This window comes from Psittacula echo (genome assembly GCF_963264785.1).
Source record: "Psittacula echo genome assembly, chromosome: Z".
Lineage (NCBI taxonomy): Eukaryota > Metazoa > Chordata > Aves > Psittaciformes > Psittacidae > Psittacula > Psittacula echo.
Genome location: NC_137742.1, coordinates 36,603,963 through 36,627,879, shown reverse-complemented (window position 1 = coordinate 36,627,879; position 23,917 = coordinate 36,603,963). Strand labels below are relative to the sequence as shown.

The 23,917-nt window shown below is 42.5% G+C and overlaps 1 protein-coding gene across 1 annotated transcript in view; it reads right to left on the bottom strand.

Annotated features, from left to right (window-relative positions):
- Positions 1-9,806, bottom strand: part of SH3GL2 (SH3 domain containing GRB2 like 2, endophilin A1) — a gene marked incomplete at both ends in the record, with an annotated part of 85,941 nt that extends 76,135 nt beyond the window's left edge. The window contains one exon of the mRNA XM_080637808.1: positions 9,762-9,806. Within this exon, the coding sequence (XP_080493934.1) occupies positions 9,762-9,806 (45 nt within the window). The remainder of the gene's footprint in view (positions 1-9,761) is intronic.
- Between the last annotated feature and the right edge of the window lie 14,111 nt (positions 9,807-23,917).

The window sequence follows — 23,917 nt, the reverse complement described above, 5'->3', positions numbered from 1 at the left end:
AAACCATGTCACCCAAGGCTTTGTCTAATCCAGCCTTGAACACCGCCAGGGATGGAGCATTCACAGCCTCCCTGGGCAACCCATTCCAGTGCCTCACCACTCTAACAGTAAAGAATTTCTTCCTTATATCCAATCTAAACTTCCCCTGTTTAAGTTTGAACCCGTTACCCCTTGTCCTATCACTACAGTCCCTAATGAAGAGTCCATCCCCAGCATCCCTGTAGTCCCCCTTCAGATACTGGAAGGTTGCTATGAGGTCTCCACGCAGCCTTCTCTTCTCCAGGCTGAACAGCCCCAACTTTCTCAGCCTGTCTCCATACGGGAGGTGCTCCAGTCCCCTGATCATACTCTATGGGGCAGTTCACTTTATTGATTTTGAAATCTTGCTATTTTATTTAGTATTTTCCTAAAAGCTACAGAGCCTGGACACAAATAATTACTTGAAAATGTCTATTTCATGGACTTTGAAGGTAAGCATATCGCCCCTGCACTTGTTGGAAGGTTTGGAAACATGAACATCCAAAGCTTCAAATCAAGAACAATACAAAACCAGTCCAGAAGTATTTTGTTAAAAACTCATGCTTTTAAACCAGCCTCTCAGTATCATAATGGTCCACCTCATGATTTTTAAGTGTTCACAGCTGACTATGCTACGTATCAAAACAGTAATGCTGTCTCATTAAACGACCATAATTTGCAACATGGATATGCAACGTAAAATATTAATCACCACTTCAAAAGCCACTTTCATTCTGTAATTTGTAACAGATAATACTCTGTTACAAAAAAAAAAAAAAAAACAAAAGCAGCTAGTATCCACATTTTTCCCTTTTGTTTGTGTTTGAAGCAAACATATACAATGGAAGACCCTTTTTTGATATTTTGCACTGGTCAGATGTTGACAGTAGCTTGTCATCTTCTCTGACCTACTGCTTCATTCTAAAGTCTGCCCAAAGAGATAATGCAGATTACCAGAGGTGGGACATACACATTTAAGTATTGACTATGCTGACACATGAAAAAAATGGACACATACACAAAAGAATGCATCTATCTCCCTTGTTTAAGTATAATGTGCACAACCTCATAACTGGGAGTGCTTGATACATAATCATATACAGATCTGTTGAATAGGGGATGCATTGCAGTAATTTCACTGCTAGCACCACAAGGACAAGTAAAGCAGAGGAACATGAAATGAAAAAGGCTTGCAAGTCTACAGGGACACTCTAATTGGATTCAAGAATTTTAAATCCATCTCCAAATGCAGAGAAGCAGGGAATGACTCACCGGCCTTTCCACAGAGCATGCGGAGGTGAAATCAGCAGGGAAGATGAGGGTTATGTGGGCAGAACTGCTAAAAAACAAACACATTCGTAGTGTAAAAAAGCAAGTACAAGTAATGCATTCATACAGCTCCTAAGAGCTTCACAGTCCCTGAGAGAAGACCAGGACCACAACAGAGAAAGGGTAGTTGCCACATACAGCATCACTCCAAAAGCAGCAAACTGCCAAGGCATCTGACAATACTGGGTTAGTCTCAGTTGCAAGCTACTTTTCATTATGCCACTCAAGCAACTGAGCTGATAAAATGTGCATACCAAGTTAGCATTGTATACCGGAAGTGTCTGTCACACTGTGATTTTGTCCTAAGAGCAGCAAGGACACAGGTAGAGGGCTGTGTGTATATGTAGGATGACACTGGGATACATCTATTTGCCCTACAGTTATTTGCAGCATGAGCTATAGCAGTCTGAGGGCAAGGCAATCTCTGTGCTGTTACCTAGACACATGCCCTCCTGGACCTGTGCTGTGGGCAGCTGCCTTGAACACTCCACTGGAAAAATACAGCATGGGTTTTATTCAGGTTGCAGTCCTCTGCTTGAACAATTCTGTGCTAGTGAATAGCCCATATTAAAGAACAAAGATTATTATTTGCAATGCTGCTCTACAATGCCATTAAGTCTTATGCGCAGAAAATTATAATAGCCCTAGAAAACACAAGTAAACAGAAGGCACAGAGCCTTCTGTGTATAAGCACAGATAAGCATCCTTTCTGCAACATGACAGTGAAGTACACCATGAAGCTGACCTCCGATTTAAAAAGATTTAAAGACAGAAAACCAAAACTATCTGGTTTACATAAACAGTTAAACTGTAACAAAAAGGGCTTTCTGAAAAATTTAAAGATCCATGCAGCCTAGAAAATTTTTGTATCTACATGCCCCTCTCATGGAAGACTGCAAAGATCACAAAGACTATATAGAACCAGAGATGTATAATGACATATACAGTAAGACAGTGTATTTGCTGCGGTTACCCCTAAACACCATATCCTCTTATTACAGGGATCCAAGTATCCCATCACATAACGAAATGGACTTACGAGAACTGGTAATCATTTTTTCACCCCAGTCATCAGTATGTGCAGGCTTCAGTGCATGCTGAGCTCTGGTTGTCAGTATCGTCAATAGCAAATACAGGCTAAACCAAACACAATACATCTAATTGACCCATGGAAAGTATTACCCACCTATATATTTTATTGGCATGACCATGTCATTCTATTCTCATGACTCAATGAAAGCACAAAAGCCACCCAATTAAAACTTAATAAAATATTAAGTGCAAGGAGCACAGATATGAAAGCTGACATATCAAGAACAATAGCATGGCTCTAACACTACTCAGGGAATTGGCAGTGTCTCTTTAAATCCTTTTGAGGCAGTACAGCAAACTGGTAACAGGTTTTTTAAAAAGGGCGTTTTAATTTTTTTTCCTTCAACTTCTTCTGTAGCATTGAATGCTGACAGTGTGTTAAAAAAAAAAAAAAGTAACTATTATTTTTTTCTCCTGAATTTAAGCTTTTTTTTGTTCTCAAAATTATTTGTAGTGTACCACTTAGACCCTGCATGCATTAGAATAATTTCCGACCTTAAAAATCATTTTATCTTCTTCTATTTTTTAAATCATGATCCAAAACCAAAATTCTCCCAAAAATTGCATGGTCAAAATACAAAATCCTAAGTTCATTCAAACTGTTCTCTGACCAGCGGTCTTCCAAATCTTTTGAAAACAAAGAATCCAGTTCAAAGATCGGCAACAATACACTTGTGGGTGGGTACAATGGTTAAAATTGCACAGACTGGCACTGCTTCACTTACACAGTAGCAGTAGGACTTCAGTACTTGAACCACTTGGGCAGCATAGACATAGAAGAAATATCCCATAGTCTTGCCACAGCTCCATTTCTGTTGAGTGGTCACAGCCCTCCTGATAGTGACAAGATGCGCACAAAAGGCTACATACCAAGGAATGACTTCTTCCTTTCATTGTAGCAAATATTGTAAACCATAGCCTCACTACCTAGGGTTTCTTCAAGACTCAGAGCTGACAGACACATCCTAATGGTGCTCTGATGCATATTCCACTGTTTAGACAAGAACACACCTTTTCACGCTAGCTAACATAGCTTTTGCATGAATAAAACAGAAGACACTCTAAAGTGTTTTTTTTCTCTGATTTCAAACCTGAAAGTCACATTCATACATCTCAGGACCAAGTGTGCTCCACCCATTCGTCTAGCAAGTTAAAAAAATCAACACAGAAAAGCAAATTCCAGAAGCATCCCTGTGGAAAAAACTTTAACCTCTGTGTCTTAAGCAAACACATAACTAAATAGGAGGTACACCAATCTGTTTCAAGAGAGCATGGCTCTCACCACATATACTAACAAAACTATAAATTCCTTGATACAGTATTATTCATGAGAAGCGGTGTTTATTACAATTCGTCAGGCTTTTGTGAGAACTTTGGGAGAGCGTAGCCAGACTGTCCAAATCTTTAAAAAATTATCACAGAATGGTTTGGGTTGGAAAGGACCTTAAATTATCATCTACTTCCAACCCCTTGGACACCTTCCACTAGACCTTGGCCATTTCTGTGCAAACACTCTCATTCCAATAGAAGGATGGGGCTTAGGCAGCTGTCCTCAGATCCCTTTCCAAAGAAAATCAATTAAGTTGAGAAGCTGTTCTACCGGCAGAAGAAAACCCACCCATTGAAGAGTTATACTTGTAAAACTGCAGCACATCAAATTCAGCCCTTAGATTATGATGCCTGAACTTTCCAAGACAAACAAGCTCCAAGTGACTCATCCAGAAAGACAAACACTATTTTTGATATTTATACCTTATGAATTATTAACTGGCTTGCTGCATCTAGATTGATTTTGCATGAAAATAAGTTTTTGGCATATATCTTGAAGACTTAAAATCGTGCAGACTGGAAAAGAGCTCCGAATAATTGGCTAGTGCTGCTGAAAAGGGCAAGTCCTGTACTTTTCTGAAAGTCATAAAAGATGAAATCGAGAATAATTTTCATGAGAGTTTTATTGCGGTGGCGCTCTTCCCCACAGAAGCAGAACAGAAATTATTTCCAGTGCTCAAGAATACTTAAGTTGTGTCCTCAGTGTTACTGCACAACACTAAAGGTGAAAAACAAACCCTATTTCAAGATGTTTAGATAAATTGTCTTCACATTTAAAGGCTTTTGCACCCACTAATAACTGAAATTTAGGCAATCAAAAAATAACAATTGATGGATAAATAAATTGCACAAATTACTAAAAAAAATCAAACTGAAATCCACAAATAGATGAAGAAGGCAGAGAAGGGTGTAAACATTTTGACAGCGTAAAGTGCTTCCCTGACATCAGAGTAGGGAATAAAGTGGGGAGAGCCAACATTTTGCTCCATTTTAGAACTTGTGCTTACGAAGGATTCAGTACGGTATCCCCATGTGACAAAGTGATAACAAACCCAAGCAACACATAACCAAAACACAGCCCAATGGAAATCACATCAATATGAAACCTGCTGTTTTGCTGACAATGAACCCAGCTAGTGGCACTTATCTATTCTGAAATAGATGTGGATTCAACAACTCAGAAGGGTTACAGAATATTCTACTAAAGGGCAATTAAGATTAAGGTCCATTTTTCACCCTTTCAATTATGCAATATCAATAAAAGGACACAGGAGAATGATGCCAAATGTAAATACAGTATCTGGCAACCAAGCTAGAATGCACAAACAGAAGGAATTTCCCTACCTGCTATGGAAATAATCCCCTCCACAACTAAGTATTTTTTCCAAAACCAGTCTTTATTCCCAGATCAAAAATTTTCTCCCATTCCTTCATCTTAAAATGTACCACTCCACACTGAGAAAAAAGAACAGAGAGTGGTTTCTAATAGCCTGTTTGGGCCCTATCAGAGCCACACCACCTTGCCAATGGCTCTCTTTCCTCTTTCCTTTACCTGCTCACAAGTTTCCACACCACAGGAGGAGGGAGCTAAGTCCAACATGCTCTTTTAGTATGAAAGGAAATGATGGTCACAACTGATTTGTTGCAGTTTGAGAGTTTAGCAACTGTAGAAAACATGTATAAAAGAGGATTGCTTCACTCATTGCAGTGATAAACACTTTACAAACTTCTGACCAAGGAATCTGAAAAACATTCAGCCAAATGAACCTCAATATAAAAATCATTTGATAAAGACATTAATTTCCATCATACTCATATATCCACCCATTTAAAATGTAACTGTTCACAAGTTTACAGTGATGCACATACTGAGAAGGTTTGCTGGACCCATGCTAATAAAGAGACACTATTCCAAGACACTTTCAAAACAGGTTATCAACGTTTTCAAACTCTGCCTCAACCCTAATGTGCTCTTTTTTCCAAATGAACCTATGCAGACAGGTTTGAATGAATGCAGAACCCCAACGAAACCCACAGGATTTTGTGGTATGTGGGTAATAGGACAGCAAGGCAGGAGCCTCATTTGCTTTTTGTTAAACACTAGGGTCATAGAATAATGGAATTGTTTGTGTTGGAAGTGACCTTAAATATCATTTAGTTCCAGCCCCCCCTTCCACAGGCAGGGACACAGGCTGCATTGTTAAAGAAACCATGGTATTTTACACCTAAAAGTCAGGGCATATAACAACCTACTGACAACTATGAGTGGGGTGGAAGTAGTTTCTTCAGCTGTTTCTTTCAGTAATAAACCTGTTTCTCTAGAATACTGCATAAATGGGTGACTTCTGTCTTGGTATTGGGAGAAATAAAGTCATGTGCTATTATAAAAGCAAAATACAGTGGCAGAAAATAAATTACAGGGGTTTTGGTTCAAATCACCTCATTTGGACTGCTATTTAAATGCCAGTCACATTTATTCACTGGTTCCCAGGGGAACATCGGATGTGGTCATTCCCAGCATTTTTGTTCATTTCTTTCCTTATGAAATTATTACTTTCTGAAAGCTTAGTTTTGACTGCCTCACAAGAGCCATATTATGCAATGAACGCAGTCATGTGGAAACAAAGCTCGTGCTATTTTAAAACAGCTCTGTTCAGAAGCCCCAGACTGTCAAATCTGTATCACCCAAACTGATTCTGGTGGGTTTAAAACTGTACACAAACTTGTAGGAAGCTATCTCTCTCAGTGACAATGGCACAGCACTAATGGCAGAGGACTTTGCATGCCTTAATGAGAAGAGACCATTTGGTGGCACAGCACTCAGTTGTCTGTTTCTAGAAAAACACTCTTCAGAGCAATCTTCTTAGCTCTAGGATGTCTGACAGATTTGCAGCAGCACAGTTAACATTCAAACGGGGATACTTTTCATTCTCAGATGCTCTGTGAGCAATTGCAGTAAATGAATGATCTAACCTGCTCCATACTTGTCAATCTAAAATCTTGCAATTCTACATGAACGTCATGACTTCCAGATTCACTCTCCTTTTACAAACCCAGGAATATTTCCTTCTAAACTCCACCGAGGTAAAGCCATTGAAGTTCCTCTGAAAGGCAAAAGCGTGAACACTCCATTCATTCTAGAAAGAGCAAAGTTCCCCCCAGTTTTTAGTGACTCGCTGCTGTTGCAGCTGGCACACAGAATTTGACAGGCTCTAAGTTCTTCAGCGTGGCTTCTAGTGAAAAACGGAATGGCAGTATTTCACATAGGTAAGTCTGACATTTTACAAGTCAAAAAATTATGACTGAAATTACAACGCTTACGTTGTGTAAAACAATCCAGACCTGTAAGCCGCATAATTTTAAGTTGTGCTATGCAATGCAGACTTGTAGATGGAACAAAAAAAAAAAAAAAAAAACCCACCAAAAAAAACCCAACCACACAAAAAACACCCACACTCTTTATAGCATTTAAATTGTGCCACAAATCTTTATACTTCTATTTGGAACAGTATTTTGTATTAATAATATTTTATGCTCATCGGAAGGGTTCTGGTTGGAATGGACCTTACAATCACCTGTTTCCAACCTCCCTGGAATGGACAGAGACACCTTCCACTAGACCAGGTTGCTCGAAGCCCAACCCAACCTGGCCTTGAACACTTCCAGAGATGAGCCATACAACTGTGTGCGCCAACAATGAGGCATCCATTGTAAACTGTGATTAAGGGGTACTAATGGTACAACAAGTGTTTTAGCATTAAAGACAGAAATTAAACCAGAGACTTCACAACTTCACAATGCTAAACTGGGTTAAAGGACACAGCAACCTGCAAAATAAGTTGAAACTATTTCTAGTATGACTTAGGACTCTATTATAACAATACATTATACACAAGTTCTTACATGAATAAGAACCAAAGGCATAATTCAGAATTTTTAAAACTTCAAATTTGTTTAGTCCTATCTGGAAAGCTTCATACTGGGAATATCAATCCATGTTTCACCTGGGAATTAATCCCTAGGCAAAAGGATTACTCTCTACAGCAAGGTCAGCACGACTAAGTCCTGGATTTCTCACTCATACTGAAAACAAGCCAATAAACAGATCAGTCTTGCAACGTACTTGTGAGTCATTCTCAAACATGAATGTCTTCATGGCCTGCCTACAAACACTCTGTTAAAGTCAGGCTTGGCCCCAAAATCCCTGGGTCATCTGATGCCAGGCTGCTAAATCTGGCATAGGGAACTTTGTATTTTGGTTTCAGCCAGCTAAAACTCTTCCTTCCTTCTAAATTACAGTATTGCTCACAATCACTGCAAGTGCCATCTGAAGGACAGAACAACATTCACAGACCTTTCACACCATGCTCCCTTCAAAAAAGTTACTTACTTTTGCTGCTGCGGACACATACTCATTAGCTTACAATAATAGAGAACTTAGACTTCTATTATCAAAAAGTGAACTTCATCTTATCTGCTTATTAAAAGTGGATGACGCAGACACAGTAATTCTTATTTTTGGTACCAGAACTCAGCGCATCAATTATGATTCCTAGACTTCTGACAGCACTGTTGGTAGCAGTGGGAGAAATAACCAAGTAGCAGCAGCAGATGGGCACTGCAGGATGGGCTCATGAGCCTTTAACTGCTCCTTACCACATCTGTCATGAAGGCAGCAGGTTTCTTGTGAAGCTTATTTTACCAACAATGCAGCACAATGTAGTATGAAAGGTGAGACACAATGTCATTCAATGCCTGCATGGGCCATGCAGGACTTGACATATATCCCATTGCATTCAGAGTTGCAAAGGGTATTGGCGTAATTGCAAGGCATCGAGAATCAGAATTTTGGCCAAATTCTTGCACCAGGGATCATACTTTCAGGCACAGCTCCCCACAGTACAAAAGAGATGAGATGAAAGAGATGAGCTGGACGAGAAAAGGAAAAACAGGTGTGGGAAAGTGTAACGGCAGCTTTACCTTACATGCCTGCACATACATACTGCTTACAGTTACCAGTGCTTACTGTTACCTGAAGACGCCTGCAACGGCGATTAGTAGGAAACTAAACGAGGATTTTGCATTGAGTTGCAAACTAACAACAAACAAAAAGAAGGCACATCACACTGGTTTTGGTCTAAAATCTCTAAATCGAAAGAAATTCCCCTGACTTCTATGACACGATTTTGGATTTATCCACAAAGCACGCTGAGTCAGAACCTGATTCAGAAACTGTGCCCTTACAGACTGTAACACACAGATTTTACATTATGAAACAACTCAAAGAATGGTGAAACATCCACCCTGACCTTCCCGCAATACCACACCATGCCTAGAGCAACAGGACCAAACGTCATTCAGATTTCAGCCGTACTCTGGAATCAGAAGAGGAATAAAGAGAAAAAAGAAAAGAAGAAGGTCGTGTTTATTGCTGATTTACACAGTTAGCCTGAGGAAACGCAGATGGGGACACGGCGACAGCCCTCGGTAAAAGAACGGGAAGCCCACGGCGGGTATCTGCCCCGGCCGCTTCGAGCGCTGGCCCGACGCCCCGCGCTGGCTCCGCGGGGCAGCCCAAGACCCCCTCCCGCGCTCTGGGAGCCCCTGCCCGCCTGCCGCAACGCGGCCGGGATCGGGGGCAGGAGGGCAGCACACGCACTCGGCGAAACGCGCGCAAACGCGCGGACACCCGTGCAGACCACCCGCACGCGGGCACATTCACGCACCGTGCACGCTGCGGCGAGTCCACGCAAACCCGCGAATTACTCGCGCACCACGCGTACCCGTGGATGCGTACGCACCCCGTGCACATTCACACATCCCGCGCACAACACCCGCGCACACGAGTGAAACCCCGCGCGCACTCACGGGCAGCGCACACGGGTGCCTGCCCGAGCCCACTCGTGCTCCACGCACCCAGGACACCCGTGCACGCACACGTGTGCACGGAGCCCCCGGCACCACGCTGCCGAGGGGCTTGGGGGGGTTACTACCTGGGTCGCTTTGTGGAACTGCTTCTTGAGCCCGGCCACCGACATGGCGAGGGCAGCGCTCTGCGGCCGAGACGAGACGAGGGGAGCAGAGCGGAGCCGGGGAGAGCCTGGGGGAGCCGAGCGGAGCTGCGGAGGTCCAACCGGCGGCGCAGCCGGAGCACGCTGACCGCACTAGCACACCTGGCAGGGGCTGTCAGCGGCAGCGACAGTGCGGAGGCGCTGTGACGTCAGGGTGGGATGCACCGCCTTCCACCGGGCGCGCCGGGCCGCCCCTCGCCCCCTCCCCCACGTGCGGGCAGCTCCGGTGGCCTCCATCACAGCGCGCGGCCGCCGGCTCCGGAGAGGTCTGCCCGGCACCCCGCCTGCCCCGCGGTGCCCCCTGACCGGGGTCTCTCCAGCATCAGGCGTGCGGTCTCTCTGCACGCCCGCCCCCCCCCTTCCCCGGGGTGCCATCGCCGCTCTCCCGCGCCGGTGTGGGCCACAGGCATGGGCCTCCTCTGCCATCTTCTCCCTCTCCTCTCAGCGGCATCAACGTGGTCTGGGTACGTGGAGAAACGTTTGTAGACAAAGCGTCTTCTTAAGGGAAGATTTGGCTGGGACCGCAGATGGTAGCCGAACCCTGGCTAACCGGGATCCCTGAAAAAGTGCTGCTTTCTTCTCCCATCCTAATGTCAGTGTTGTATAGAAAAGCGAATCTAAAGCCTGTCTGTTCTAACCTGCTGATGCAGCTGTTGGTTTGACGGTAAAAGCCTAGGAAGCAGATAAAAGTAATGTACTTTAGCAGTTCAGTGTTATAAACACTAGCAGAACAGTAATTAACGATTATTAGGCTCTGCCAGCAAAAGGCTAAACAGCATGAGCAATGTGGTCCAAATATAATGATCCTTCTCTGCAGTCTGGACCAGACACTGTGTATGTGTGCTGAAAATCAGCACAACCGAGATGCACACTCACACAAAGCTCTGTTGGAACCAGACCAGCTGGTTGAGAGCAGCCATGCTATGCTGCCTTTTTAATTCCATCACAGCAAACAGTCAACACATGCTAGTTAAATGGGATGACAGCATTTTCAGAAGTACCAACAGCTGTTTCTAAGCTATGTGTGGACTTGTGGTGCACTACACAGGCTTGGTGCACCCAGCCAAGCTATACTGCCACACTCTTCAGGCCCACATGTTTTCTCAGCTCCATGATGTATGGGAGATGGCAACTGTACTACGTACCTGGGCATCCAGAGGCAGAGCAATGCCTGCAGATCACTGAGTTTTACTGACTTGATACAGTTCTTGGAAGCAACTTGCAGTGAGGGAAAGGATCTTGAAGACAAGTCACGTCCACGCTTTTGGAAGCATTACCAAAGTTGTCATCATGACGAATAGCAAACAAAGAATAACCCTCTGCTCATTATCAAGTGTCAGGTTATAATATCCTTGTCCTAGTCACACTGGGGGACACAGCTTTCTGGCCTGGTCCCAAGTCTGCATAGAAACACTTCCAACCACTTTAGTATTATTGCGATCATAGAATGGTTGGGGTTGGAAAGGACCTTAAGATCATCTAGTTCCAACCCCCCTGCCATGGGCAGGGACACCTCACACTAAACCATGCCACCCAAGGCTCTGTCCAACCTGGCCTTGAACACCTCCAGGAATGGAGCATTTGCCACTTCTCTGGGCAACCTGCTCCAGTGCCTCACCACCCTCACAGGGAAGAACTTTTTCCTTATATCTAGCCTGAACTTCCCTTATTTAAGTTTGAAGCCATTACCCCTGGTCCTGTTGCTATAGTCCCTGATGAATAGTCCCTCCCCAGCATCCTTGTAGGCCCCCTTCAGATACTGGAAGGCTGCTCTGAGGTCTCCACGCAGCCTTCTCTTCTCCAGGCTGAACAGCCCCAACTTTCTCAGCCTATCTTCATACAGGAGGTGCTCCAGTTCCCTGATCATCCTCATGGCCCTCCTCTGGACTTGCTCCAACAGTTCCATGTCCTTTTTATGTTGAGGACACCAGTACTGCATGAAGTGCTCCGTGTGGGGAGCAGAGTAGAGGGGCAGGATCAGCTCCTTCGACCTGCTGGTCATGCTCCTTTTGATGCAGCCCAGGATACGATTGGCTTTCTGGGCTCAAGCACACACTGAAGCCGGCTTATGTTCAGTTTCTTGTCAACCAACACCCCCAAGTCCTCCTCTGCGGGGCTGCTCTGAATCACTTCTCCACCCAACCTGTAGCTATTTAATATTATTTTAAAGGATGAAAAATGAGACTGCATGGACATTCCAGGCTAAGAGTAGGAGTGCCTCGTGCTAGCCGTTGTGCTTTTGACAGAAAACTTCCATTGTACCTAAAATTGAGAAAGGGCTCTTTAGTCTGTAAACTCAGAAAGAGGTAAAAAATAGGCCTATGAAAATTATAAAAGTCATTCAAATAAAGCAAAGAATGTATCTCTGTCTTATTAAATAACTGTAACTGAATGGTTCCATTTAAGGATCTCACATTTGTTGGCTGTTCCAAAAGAATGCATTCCTGTTTGCTACAAAATATACATGAAAATTACATGAATGAAAGAATAAATAAGAGACAATGTTGGCACAGAAAGGTCCACCACATTCAGCTTCTGGGTGATAAGCTGGAGATGCAAGGCCTCATTTTCAATGGTATTATGCCTCTGCAGCTCCCACTTCTTGTTGATTGAAAGTACAGGTATGTTGCCTGGCTATAAATCAGCCCAAATAGTGGTTCAGTGCCCTGACTCACCTTATATTACTGACTGTGCTTATTTGTATTCTCACAGCTGAATCTCACACTTTTACTTATGCTTACACTTCTTTTTTTCTAGAACATCTATATTTCTGGGAGTGGAAAGTACTATCTTTGTTAAAGCACAATTTATGTGTGGCAGTGTCAATAGACTTAAAGCTACTTCGGATAAATTAAATGTGACACTTGTCGGCCAAAGAGAACTTAATTTACTGTCTGCTCTTCAGTATTTCATGTCATTTATGACTTCTCCTGGAACAATCTACGTGAATAGTGCCTTGAAATCAGCATCAGTGAGATGAATTTTTTTTTTAATAAACTGTAGTGAACAATGACAAATTATGTTTGCCTATAATATATCGTATCTCATTTTAAAATACTTGTTTGTACTTATGAGATCTAATATATTTGTATCTATGTATATTCCAACTCCGAATCCCATGTTAACATGAATAAATGTAATAGGGTGAGTACTTCCTTTTATTCCATATGGCAAAATAAAATTCTAACAATAATAAAAAAAATGTCATTGTTGCATATCCAAGCAATAACCAAATGCAGGAAGTGCAAGCCTAATCCTGTGTTTTGTGCACATTGTTATGAGTTTTTACTATCATTCTTTCATAACACATAGTTGATTCTGCAAGTTTAGAACTGCATGCTACTCTTCTACCAGTTTGCATTGTCTGATGACTTTAAAAGCAAAAATCTTTAGTAACTTAAACCTTTCATGCAAGTACAATGGCAAATAGTACATAGGAGATAACCTGTATATCACAGAAAGAATTGAATTTTTGATTATTGAGGAGCTGTAGTGTGACCTTGTAAATACTGATGGTGTGGTAAAGATCATATAAGAAATGCTTTTCTTAACTTACACGATAACATCATTCCAAAGAATTTGGAAGAACGAGGTTCTTCTATATTTTGCCAGTTGCCCAGTCCTGAACTCTTCAGTTTTTTTAAAGCCGACAAAGAAGAAAACAGGAAAAACCAAAATTTAAATTATTTGGTACTTGATCTTCAAAGGAGCAGCTAATCTGAGGTAGTTCTTATATAAGCTGCTGATTCAAGGTTCCTGATACTCAAAACCTCTGACAAGTAAGCATTATTAGAGCTACTGGGACATAACATTTCTGAAAACTGTACCTTGTTTTTCCCCAGAAGAATGTACAGAATGTCACAATGTTTTTGAAAATGTAAGTCATCTATACTATGTTGCTCAGCAAAATATTTTGTAAAAATATTGTATGGCTATCTAGATAGTAAATGAATTCCTTCTAAATGTTAATGTAGCGATTTGCAGCTCACTACAATGTTAAGCCCAATGGAAGAACAGGTTTTCCATTAATTTTTGCAACATTAGAATGGTGGCTGCCATCGATATTTTCTGTAATACACAGTCTAAGCCTTTCCCCAAGTCAGTTTGCACCCTGTTTTCAGTCTGTGTTACTTCGTTTGGGTACAGAGAACGTAACATGCCCAGGTTTTCTCTCCTCATTTCATTCTTTTACAGTGATGTTTCACGCCTATTGCCTGGCCATTCTTAGACTGATTCTCAAGTTCTGCTTCATATTTTCTCCAAGGAACTTAAACCCATTTTACAGACATAGAATAAAGGGGCAACACAACTGGGTCATTCTTGGGGATTTAGGGGTCAGTCTGCTTTCCAGTGTCAGATGACGATGCATCACAGAGCTGCAGACAACTTCAGCCTGTAGAAATACCATATCTGCTAAGGTCTTATCAACAAAGATAGAGGTAGAAATCTAGGAACTTTACGGTAGTGGCATAAAACACTGTTATAGTTTAACCCAAGCTGGCAACAAAATACTGTGTAGATGCTCGCTCACTCACTTTCATGCCCTGCAATCGGATTTGGAGGAGAATCGGAAAAAAAGGAAAACCCACTTGCTGAGTAAAATATAATACTAATGCTAATGTATTCGTATTAGTACAATATACTACTAAACATTATAATACTAATACAATATACTACCAATACTAATGAAAATGGAAATAACAAAAAGAGACAGATATTAAAGAACAAAACAAAAAACAGACAACCCAAACAACAAACAGTGATGCACAGTGCAATTGCTCACCACCCACTGACCAATACCCAGCCCAACCCAAGCAGTGATCGGTCCCTTGTGGGTAACTGCCCGCAGTTTATATACTGGGCATGATGTGCTGTGGTATGGTATACCCCTTTGGCTAGTTTGAGTCAGGTGTCCTCCCTCCTGGGTTCTTGTGCCCCTCCTCTCTGGCAGAGCATGAGACTGAAAAGTCCTTGATCAGGGTAAGTGATACTGAGCAACAACTAAAACATCGGTGTGTTATTAGCATTGTTCTCAGACTAAAGCCCAAACACCAGCACCAAATGCACTGTACCAGCTACTAGGAAGAATATTAACTCTGTCCCAGCCAAAGCCAGGACAGACAGAATAGCTGCTATGCTTTTGTGACTCTTTTTGAAAATAGATGATTTAAAGATGCAACTCTGCAGCACAAAACTGGATACTAAAGCCAGCAAGAATTGAATCTGCAGCAGTATTTATAGTTAGTAATACACTAACTTACACTGGAGAGCTTCAGTCTAAAGGAAGAATGGCACCATTGTCTCCTAAGTTTGCTCGGTAGATCTCACATCCAAACTCTGAGCAAGTTAAATAACTGTTTTAGAAACTGTATGTTGCCATGTTGCTACTATACAAGATGTTCTCATTCTGGAAGTCATTTTGTGAAGTAAATGAGTGGGAAAATTCATTTCAGTAGATCCCAAAGAATTTAATCTGTACAGTTTTTTGATACAAGCTCCTTTTTACAAGGCTTGGTTTTGTTTTTGTTTTTCTTGAAGTCTCAGTTAATATTTCAACAGCACAAAGGGATGTAAGGCATAATAATATCACTTGATAAGTTGCCTATTAAATAAAATGCTAAAAATACAATATAAACATTAAAGTAAAGTACTTGAGCCAGAAAATGCAAAATCTAATTCCAGAAGATGGTGTGGCTGCATCTTCTAGGTCCTTGAAGAATGTGCAATGGAAGCAAATTACTCTGTTCAGCACTTGGTAATAAAATCACATTGAAAAACCAACGGTCAACATAATAAAAAGAGGAACCATCAGCTGTTATGAATACAATTTTTTAAAAATAAATAACACATAAATACCAAAATATACTTAGAGTGCTCATTCACATTTCACTGGGGAAGAATTTGGAAATTCATGAAGTTACTTATGGTGCTCTGTCAAAGATTTTATGTGAAATTTGTGTTGATTTTATCCTCACAATGCTTATGTAAGACAGAAAAATATAAACCAGCCTTACAAATGGGAAGGTTTAGTCAATCCCACGCAATTGTTCAGGAGCTGTGCAGCTCAGTCAGAAATTAAACCAGAAACTAAAACTTATGTATCAGAGTCTGTCCTGGGTTCAGCAGTAGTAGTCATTTTTCTCCTTCTTAGTAGCTAGTGCAGTGCTGTGTTTTTGACTTTCAGCCTGGGAACAGTGCTGATAACACCAATGTTTTTAGTTGCTGCTCAGTAATGTTTACCCTGACTAAGGACTTTCTGAGTCTCATGCTCTGCCAGGGAGCAGGGGAAGCTGGGAGGAAGCAGAGACAGGACACCTGACCCAAACTAGCCGAAGAGGTATTCCATACCACAGCACATCATGCACAGCATATAAACTGGGGGCAGTTACCCAGAAAGGCTAGATCACTGCTCGGGTCAGGCTGGGTATCAGTCAGTGGGTGGTGAGCGGTTGTATTCCCTTGTTATTTCCCTTATCATTATTATTCTTGGTGGTAGCAGCAGTGGTTTGTGTTATACCTTAGGTACTGGACTGTTCTTATCTCAACCTGTGGGAGTTATATTCTTTCAAATCCCTCCGGGAGTGGGGGCAGGAAAAGGGGAAGGGGGAGTGAGCACGCAGCTGCATAGTTCTGGGTTGCCAACTAGGCTTAAAACACGACAGTTCTTTTTGGCGCCCAGCATGGGACACAAAGGATTGAGATAACAACAGGTCTGACCAGAGCATGTCTAATCATATTTGTGATAAGCATTAATTGTTTCGGATTAATAATCACGCGTCACAATGCTGATTTATTGGCTCTCGAAGTTGTTGCTCTTGATCTCGGAATTTCAGCATGTCATACATTACTTACAGCAGGTATTTGCTGTTTTAGTATTTATCGGCTGGGGGTCCTGGGCTAAGGTTCTTGTTTCGCTGCACTTTATGGTAATGACTTGTAATACAGTAGACTCATTAATCATGAAACTGATCTGGCTTGCATTCCCAGTTTGGTCACCACCTCTATACTTTGGGAGGCATATAATAGAACTGTTTAGCAATTACACATCTTTTTTCCCATCCTTGAGGGGTCAACCCAGGAAGGAGACATTGCCTTACCTTCACTGCCCCCCCACCAGACTATTTACAGCATCATCTGAGAATTCTGAAGGGTTTGAATGGCCTTTAGGTACCTTTGAGACCTGCTTTCTGATTGTGATGGGAATCACCATGTTGACACACATACAGGGTGTGTTTTACCCACTACCACTTCATCCGATCTCGAAAGTTAAGCAGAGTCAGGGTTGAGTCTTGTCTAGAGTTACATGACGATATAGGAAGACCAAGAGATTTTTCCGCAAGGCTGGGCAGTCATAAGTGGCAGGGTGTGTGGGATAGTATGGGCAAATATCTAAGCCAGTGGGCCCCTTCAGTCTTTGGAACTTTACCACTGAACAAGTGCAAAATCTGGAAAAACTAGTAAAACACTTATATGAGGTGTGTTGCCATCCTGGTCATACCAGAGAGGGACAAATCATGGCAACGTGCTGGGGCTTGGCCTATGCTTACAGAGCCCTGCTCAACGCTGTCCAGCACCTTCAAAGGGAGAAAAATGTGCTGTACACAGCAGCCAGGGAGAATGGTCCCACCTGGAGCCTCTGATAGAAAGCTCCAGGGGAGACTCGAGGTCAACCCTTCGGCTTTTGGAGTTGGGGATACAAAGGATCTGAGGCCAGCTATACCCCAACTGAAAAACAGATTCTGGCAGCCTATGAAGGGGTTCGAGCTGCTTCAGAAGTGATTGGCACTAAAACACAGCTCCTCCTGGCACCCCGGCTGCCCGTGCTGGGCTGGATGTTCAAAGGCAGGGTCTCCTCTACACATCATGCAACCGATGCTATATGGAGTAAGCAGGCTGCACTAATTACATGAGCTCAAATAGGAAATCCCTGTCATCCAGGCCTTCTAGAAGTCATCATGGACTGGCCAGAGGGCTAAGCTTTTGGAATGTCACCAGAGGAGGAGGTGATGCGTGCTGAAGAGGCCCCACCATATAACAAACTGTCAGAAAGTGAAAAGCAGTATGCCTTGTTTACTGATGGGTTCTGCCGTATTGTGGGAAAGCATCAGAGATGGAAGGCAGCTGCATGGAGTCCTCAACGACAAGTTGCAGAAACTGCTGAAGGAGAGGGTGAATCGAGTCAGTTTGCCGAGGTGAAAGCCATCCAGCTGGCCCTGGACATTGCTGAACGAGAAAAGTGGCCAGTACTTTATCTCTATACTGACTCATGGATGGTGGCAAATGCCCTGTGGGGGTGGTTGCAGCAATGGAAGCAGAGCAACTGGCAACGCAGAGGTAAACCCATCTGGGCTGCTGCAATGTGGCAAGATATCGCTGCCTGGGTGCAGAACCTGGTGGTGAAGGTACGCCATGTAGATGCTCATGTACCCAAGAGTCAGGCCACTGAGGAACACCAGAACAACCAACAAGTGGATAAAGCTGCTAAGATTGAAGTGGCTCAGATGGACTTAGATTGGCAACATAAAGGTGAATTATTTTTGGCCCGGTGGGCCCAGGACACTTCAGGCCATCAGGGCAGAGATGCAACATACAGATGGGCCCGTGATCGAGGGGTGGACTTAACAATGGACACTATTGCCCAGGTTATTCATGAATGTGAAATGTGCTGCAATTAAACAAGCCAAACGGTTAAAGCCTCTCTGGTATGGAGGACGATGGCTGAAGTACAAATATGGGGAGGCCTGGCAGATTGATTATATCACAGTCCCACCAACCTGCCAAGTGGCATGTGCTTACCATGGTGGAAGCAACCACCGGATGGCTGGAAACATACGCTGTGCCCCACGCCACTGCCCGGAACACTATCCTGGGCCTTGAGAAACAGATTTTGTGGCGACACAGCACCCCAGACAGAATTGAATCAGACAATGGGACTCATTTCCGGAATAACCTTATAGACACTTGGGCCAAAGAGCATGGCATTGAGTGGGTATATCACATCCCCTACCATGCACCAGCCTCTGGGAAAATTGAACGGTACAATGGGCTGTTAAAAACTACACTGAGAGCAATGGGTGGTGGGACTTTCAAATATTGGGATACACATTTACCAAAAGCCACCTGGTTGGTCAACACCAGAGGATCTGCCAACAGCGGTGGCCCAGTGCACTCAGAACTTTTACATACTGTAGAAGGGGACAAAGTTCCTGTGGTGCACATAAAGAATTTGCTGGGGAAGACAGTCTGGGTTATTCCTGCTTCAGGTAAAGGCAGACCCACTCGTGGGATTGCTTTTGCTCAGGGACCCGAATATACTTTGTGGGTAATGCGGGAAGATGGGGAAGTCCGATGTATATCTCAAGGGGATTTGATTTTAGGGGAAAACAGCCAATGAACTCAATTGTGTGCTATTGCCTACCTTATAGCCCACCAACTAGATGTCTTCAGGTCACCAGCGACTGGCCCTGGCTTGCCTCCGACCATCATCCCAACAAAGAATGAACTTTGACAAACCCAGATGAGCTCAGCAGTGACCAGACGAGTTCCAGAGTGTCATCAGCAGGCAACAGTCCAACACTGCACACAACCTTTCCTGCTCTGAAAGACTGTTACAAGAGATGGAGCCCAACATCATGGACCGGATGAACTCAGCAGCTTTGTAGGGATTGGTCCATGCACTAAGGAGTGATATCTGTTTGTGTGTGTGTGGATGTATATATATATATATATATATATATATATATATATATATATGTATATATATATGAGACACGAGTGATGGTATATTGAAAAATGTGAGATCTGAGAATGATGTGAATGGTATGGTGTCGCGGTTTAAGCCCAGGCTGTAAATTAGAAGCACGCAGTCTACTTCCCCCCTGACCCTTTCTTCCCCCTCCTGGAGGGACAGGGAGGAGAATCGAAAGAATGCAACTCCCACGGGTTGAGATAAGAACAGTTTAATAACTAAGGTATAACACAAATCACTACTGCTACCACCAATAATAATAATGATAAAGGAAATAACAAGGCAAGAGAATACAACACCTCACCACCTGCCGACCGATAACTCTCCCACCCCGCAGTGATCCAGCCCTTCCGGGAACTCTCAGTTCTACATCCTGGGCATGACGTGCTGTGGTATGGAATACCTCTTTGGCTCGTTTGGGTCAGGTGTCCTGTCCCTGCTTCCTCCCGGCTTCTCCTCCTCCCTGACAGAGCATGAGACTCAGAAAGTCCTTGGGCAGGGTAAACATTCTGACCAGCAACTGAAAACATTGGCTTTATCAGTATTATTCCCAGGCTGAAAGTCAAAACCACAGCACTGCACCAGCTACTACAAAGGAGAAAAACTGACTGCTGCTGCTGAGTCCAGGACATACGGAATAAGGGGTGGATACTGTCCTGGATTCAGCAGCAGCAGTCATTTTTCTTCTTCTTAGTAGCTGGTGCAGTGCTACGGTTTTGACTTGCAGCCTGGGAACAACGCTGATAACACCTACGTTTTTACTTGTTGCTCAGTAATGTTTACTCTGACCATGGACTTTTCTGAGTCTCATGCTCTGCCAGGGAGGAGGGAAAGCCGGGGGAACCAAAGACAGGACACCTGACCCAAACTAGCCAAAGGGGTACTCCATGCCACAGGACGTCATGCCCACTATATAAACTGGGGGCAGTTACCCGGAAGGGCTAGATCACTGCTAGGGTCAGGCTGGGTATCGGTCGGCGGGTGGTGAGTGGTTGTATTCTCTTCCCGTGTTATTTCCCTTTTCATTATTATTCTTGGTGGTAGCAGTACTGATTTGTGTTATACCTGAGTTACTGGACTGTTCTTATCTCAACCCGTGGGAGTTACATTCTTTCGATTCTCCTTCCCATCCCTCCGGAAGCAGGGGGAGGAAGGTGGGGGGGAGTGAATGAGCGGCTGCGTAGTTCTGGGTTACCGACTGGGCTTAAACTATGACAGAGTCCTCATTTGAAACCTAATCTGAGCTATGCTACTATAGGTCACCTAGCAAGGATGCGTGAATTCATGGACTGTAAATAAGCAGGCACTGAATAATTGAATGAACATTAAACCAATGCTTAATTTAAAAAAGGGTGAAACATCATGGCCGTGTAAGTGTGAGACATAAAGGAAACAAACGAACAACAAAAAATCCAATATTGCATTATCTCTTTAAAAACTTAATTCCTCTATTGACTAGGAAATGTCTTGACAGCTTCTGAAGTTAAGAAAGTACAGAAGACACAAACAATAAGTTCCAAGCAAGGGAAGATGGAAACATCTAACAAGGAAAGAAGCAGGACAGAAAAATGTGTGTAACACACCATCCTTATGTTAAAATTACAGAAGCCATTTCATTTCACTTGACACAAACACAGCAGTTTACAAATTTAAAAACTGAATTTTCCTGTTTGTTTCAAGAAGATGTAGATTGTCCAGGTTTGGTCCTGATAGCTATTTACCCTTCCAAATCATCCATATCCAATCTCATGGATTTACAAGTTCCTTTTATTTCTTGATAGATGATTAACAGATGAGGTTTCCTATGAATTCCAAGAGTTCTTCTTTGTAAAAGTACACAAATCTTAACTGGACACAGTACCGATACTCTGAAATTATATTTCCTCAAAATGTGTTTATTAAGGCACTGTGGGATTTTTGTCACCATGCCCAACAGAAAAAAATAAAGATCTATGTTCCTTCCATCGTACCTTGCTAATAAGCATTTTTTTGTTTGTCTTAGCTGGTCAGAGCCTTTTATGACAGCAGTTTTTGGTAAGATTATTGCTGAGCACTGTCCAGTCTGTTCCCAACGATACTTACATAGTTCGCTTCCATGTTGAATGAGGTATATTCTTAATCCTGCTGTTCTGTGCCGTGTCTTGCCTTGTCCATTTAAATTCCACATTTGAAAAATGCAGGACAATGCAATTATGAATCATGTCATTGTAGTTTACCACCAGCTGGTAAGTTTTCGTGAACTGCTCCACTGGTTATGGAGAGATAGCACAGACTGGTTCTTTTCAAGCTTCAAGTCTCCTTTAATTTCAGCTTTGCCAGTAGTTAAATAAGTAGTTAAATCCTTCATTCACTGGATGCTGGCTAGGCTGGATAATGAATAGATCTTTACGATACATAAATGAGATAAATTTTCAGCCACCTTAATTTTTCTTTACTAGTGGTTTGTATCTATGTTTTGTAGCACCAGCACCATTTCATTATAACAACCAAGGAATATTATCAAAATGCCTACAGACAAGACACAGCCTTTGGCCAGCAGATCTAGTGCTAGTTTTTATCTAGGACAGCTAGCAGCCAGAATAACCTAATTTCCGAGATGCCAGAACACCTTGCACAGCTGCTCTGTTTATATGCTTGCTGCATTGTCTAGGCATTGGTGTCTTAGTAGAACAGAAGTAGTGACAGTGGATTTTGGATATCTTCAGGTTGTTCCTTGTGCACACAATGGACATGCCCACACATGCGTCTGTCTGTGTGCAGTAGAACAGAAACATGCCTTAGGTCTGCTGCTAGCTTAGATTTTTGAACTGAAAATTTAATCAGTCAGGCTTAATTGCTCAGAATGTGTCACTTGCCTATTTTCAACAAACTATCAGCTACTAAGCTGCACAGATGTCAGCATGGACACATCTACTCCCAGGAGGCAGAGCATAGCAAAAAGGTAAGTAATCGTAGTTTGTTCTTGATGAAATTAATGAGTATTTCTTGTGACTTCTGTGTTGGTGGGCAATCCCTCACAGTACTGTATCAGCAAGGGTGTCATAAATAAAGCACTGCAGCAAGCAGTCTTGTTTCATATAACTTAGTCTAATGTATTCATTGTGATATATTTCATCTGTTTGGTTCATTACAGCTTACATTACATATAGATAAATAACTATCTGTTCAGATAGAGATTCTGCAGAATGAGAACTCATCACAATTGCTTGGATGGATTAAGATATATTGCAAAGTTTTTCACTTCTGTGCTATTTCTCCAGCTGTACCTAAGTGAAAATTTTATATTTGCTTTTATTTTCAGTCCACTGGAAAAGTTTTTCAGTATTTTTTTTAGAAACTTAAAGCCTATTATCTTTGTCTCACTGGGATCCCTTTGCAGCTAATAGAAACTAATGTAGACTTTCTAAAGAAACTCTTTTTAAGGGACCATACTAAAGTGATATCTTCAGAGATTCAAATTGCCAGTGCAGTCAGCATGAAATATCTTCATAGCAAATAATATTAGAATATGAGCTTTAATGATCAAACAGCTCTTCTAACTCTGCAGCAATAGCTGAAGCAGTGAATTCAGGTTCAGTTATATGCCATTAGCTCTTGGCCTCTGTCAACAGAATGCACAATTTCTTGCCCACATACCTGTGTTTCACAGTATTGTCACAAATCTGTGTGAGGTTTTGCGTACAAACTGGTCCTTCTGTACTATTGAATTTCCAATAATAACTGTAATTAGCATGAAAAAAATTGTGTCCAGTTGTTCATACTGCTGTTCACAGGTTCAGAGGATATCCCATCTTTACTGAGAAGAACTATCTGCCACCCTTGACACAGATTAGTTATGAAGTTGACAGATGTTATGACCTATCCCTAGAGATAGTTAATGCAAGAATAATGTTAAGGCATTAACACAAGCATATGGCTGTGCAAACTCAAAAATTAACATTAGTTTGGTCTAATTGCAGAAAGAATGTTTCTGAGACTTTTTTGTGGATCAAAAAGGCCAGACAAGGGACAATAGATGCAATGAAAAGGGTGATTTGTATATTCAAAGGCTTCAGCTGAGATCCCTCTCCTTCCTTACTGAGGTTTTTTTTTCACTATTTAGGTAAGGATTACCAGGATTATCACCTAAGAATGCTATGTAGTGTACCCTGTAAGTAAGTACTGAACTAGGGACCTTAATCACACTCACATGTGCATTGAGTTCTCTAGCCTTGGTGTTCAACATGGAAAGAAAGAGGCCTTTGCTATGCAGCATGCATCATGCCCCTTTAAGTGGAATATCCCTACACTCACTTGGTTTGTTACTGTAAAAGCACCTGTGTTACTATGA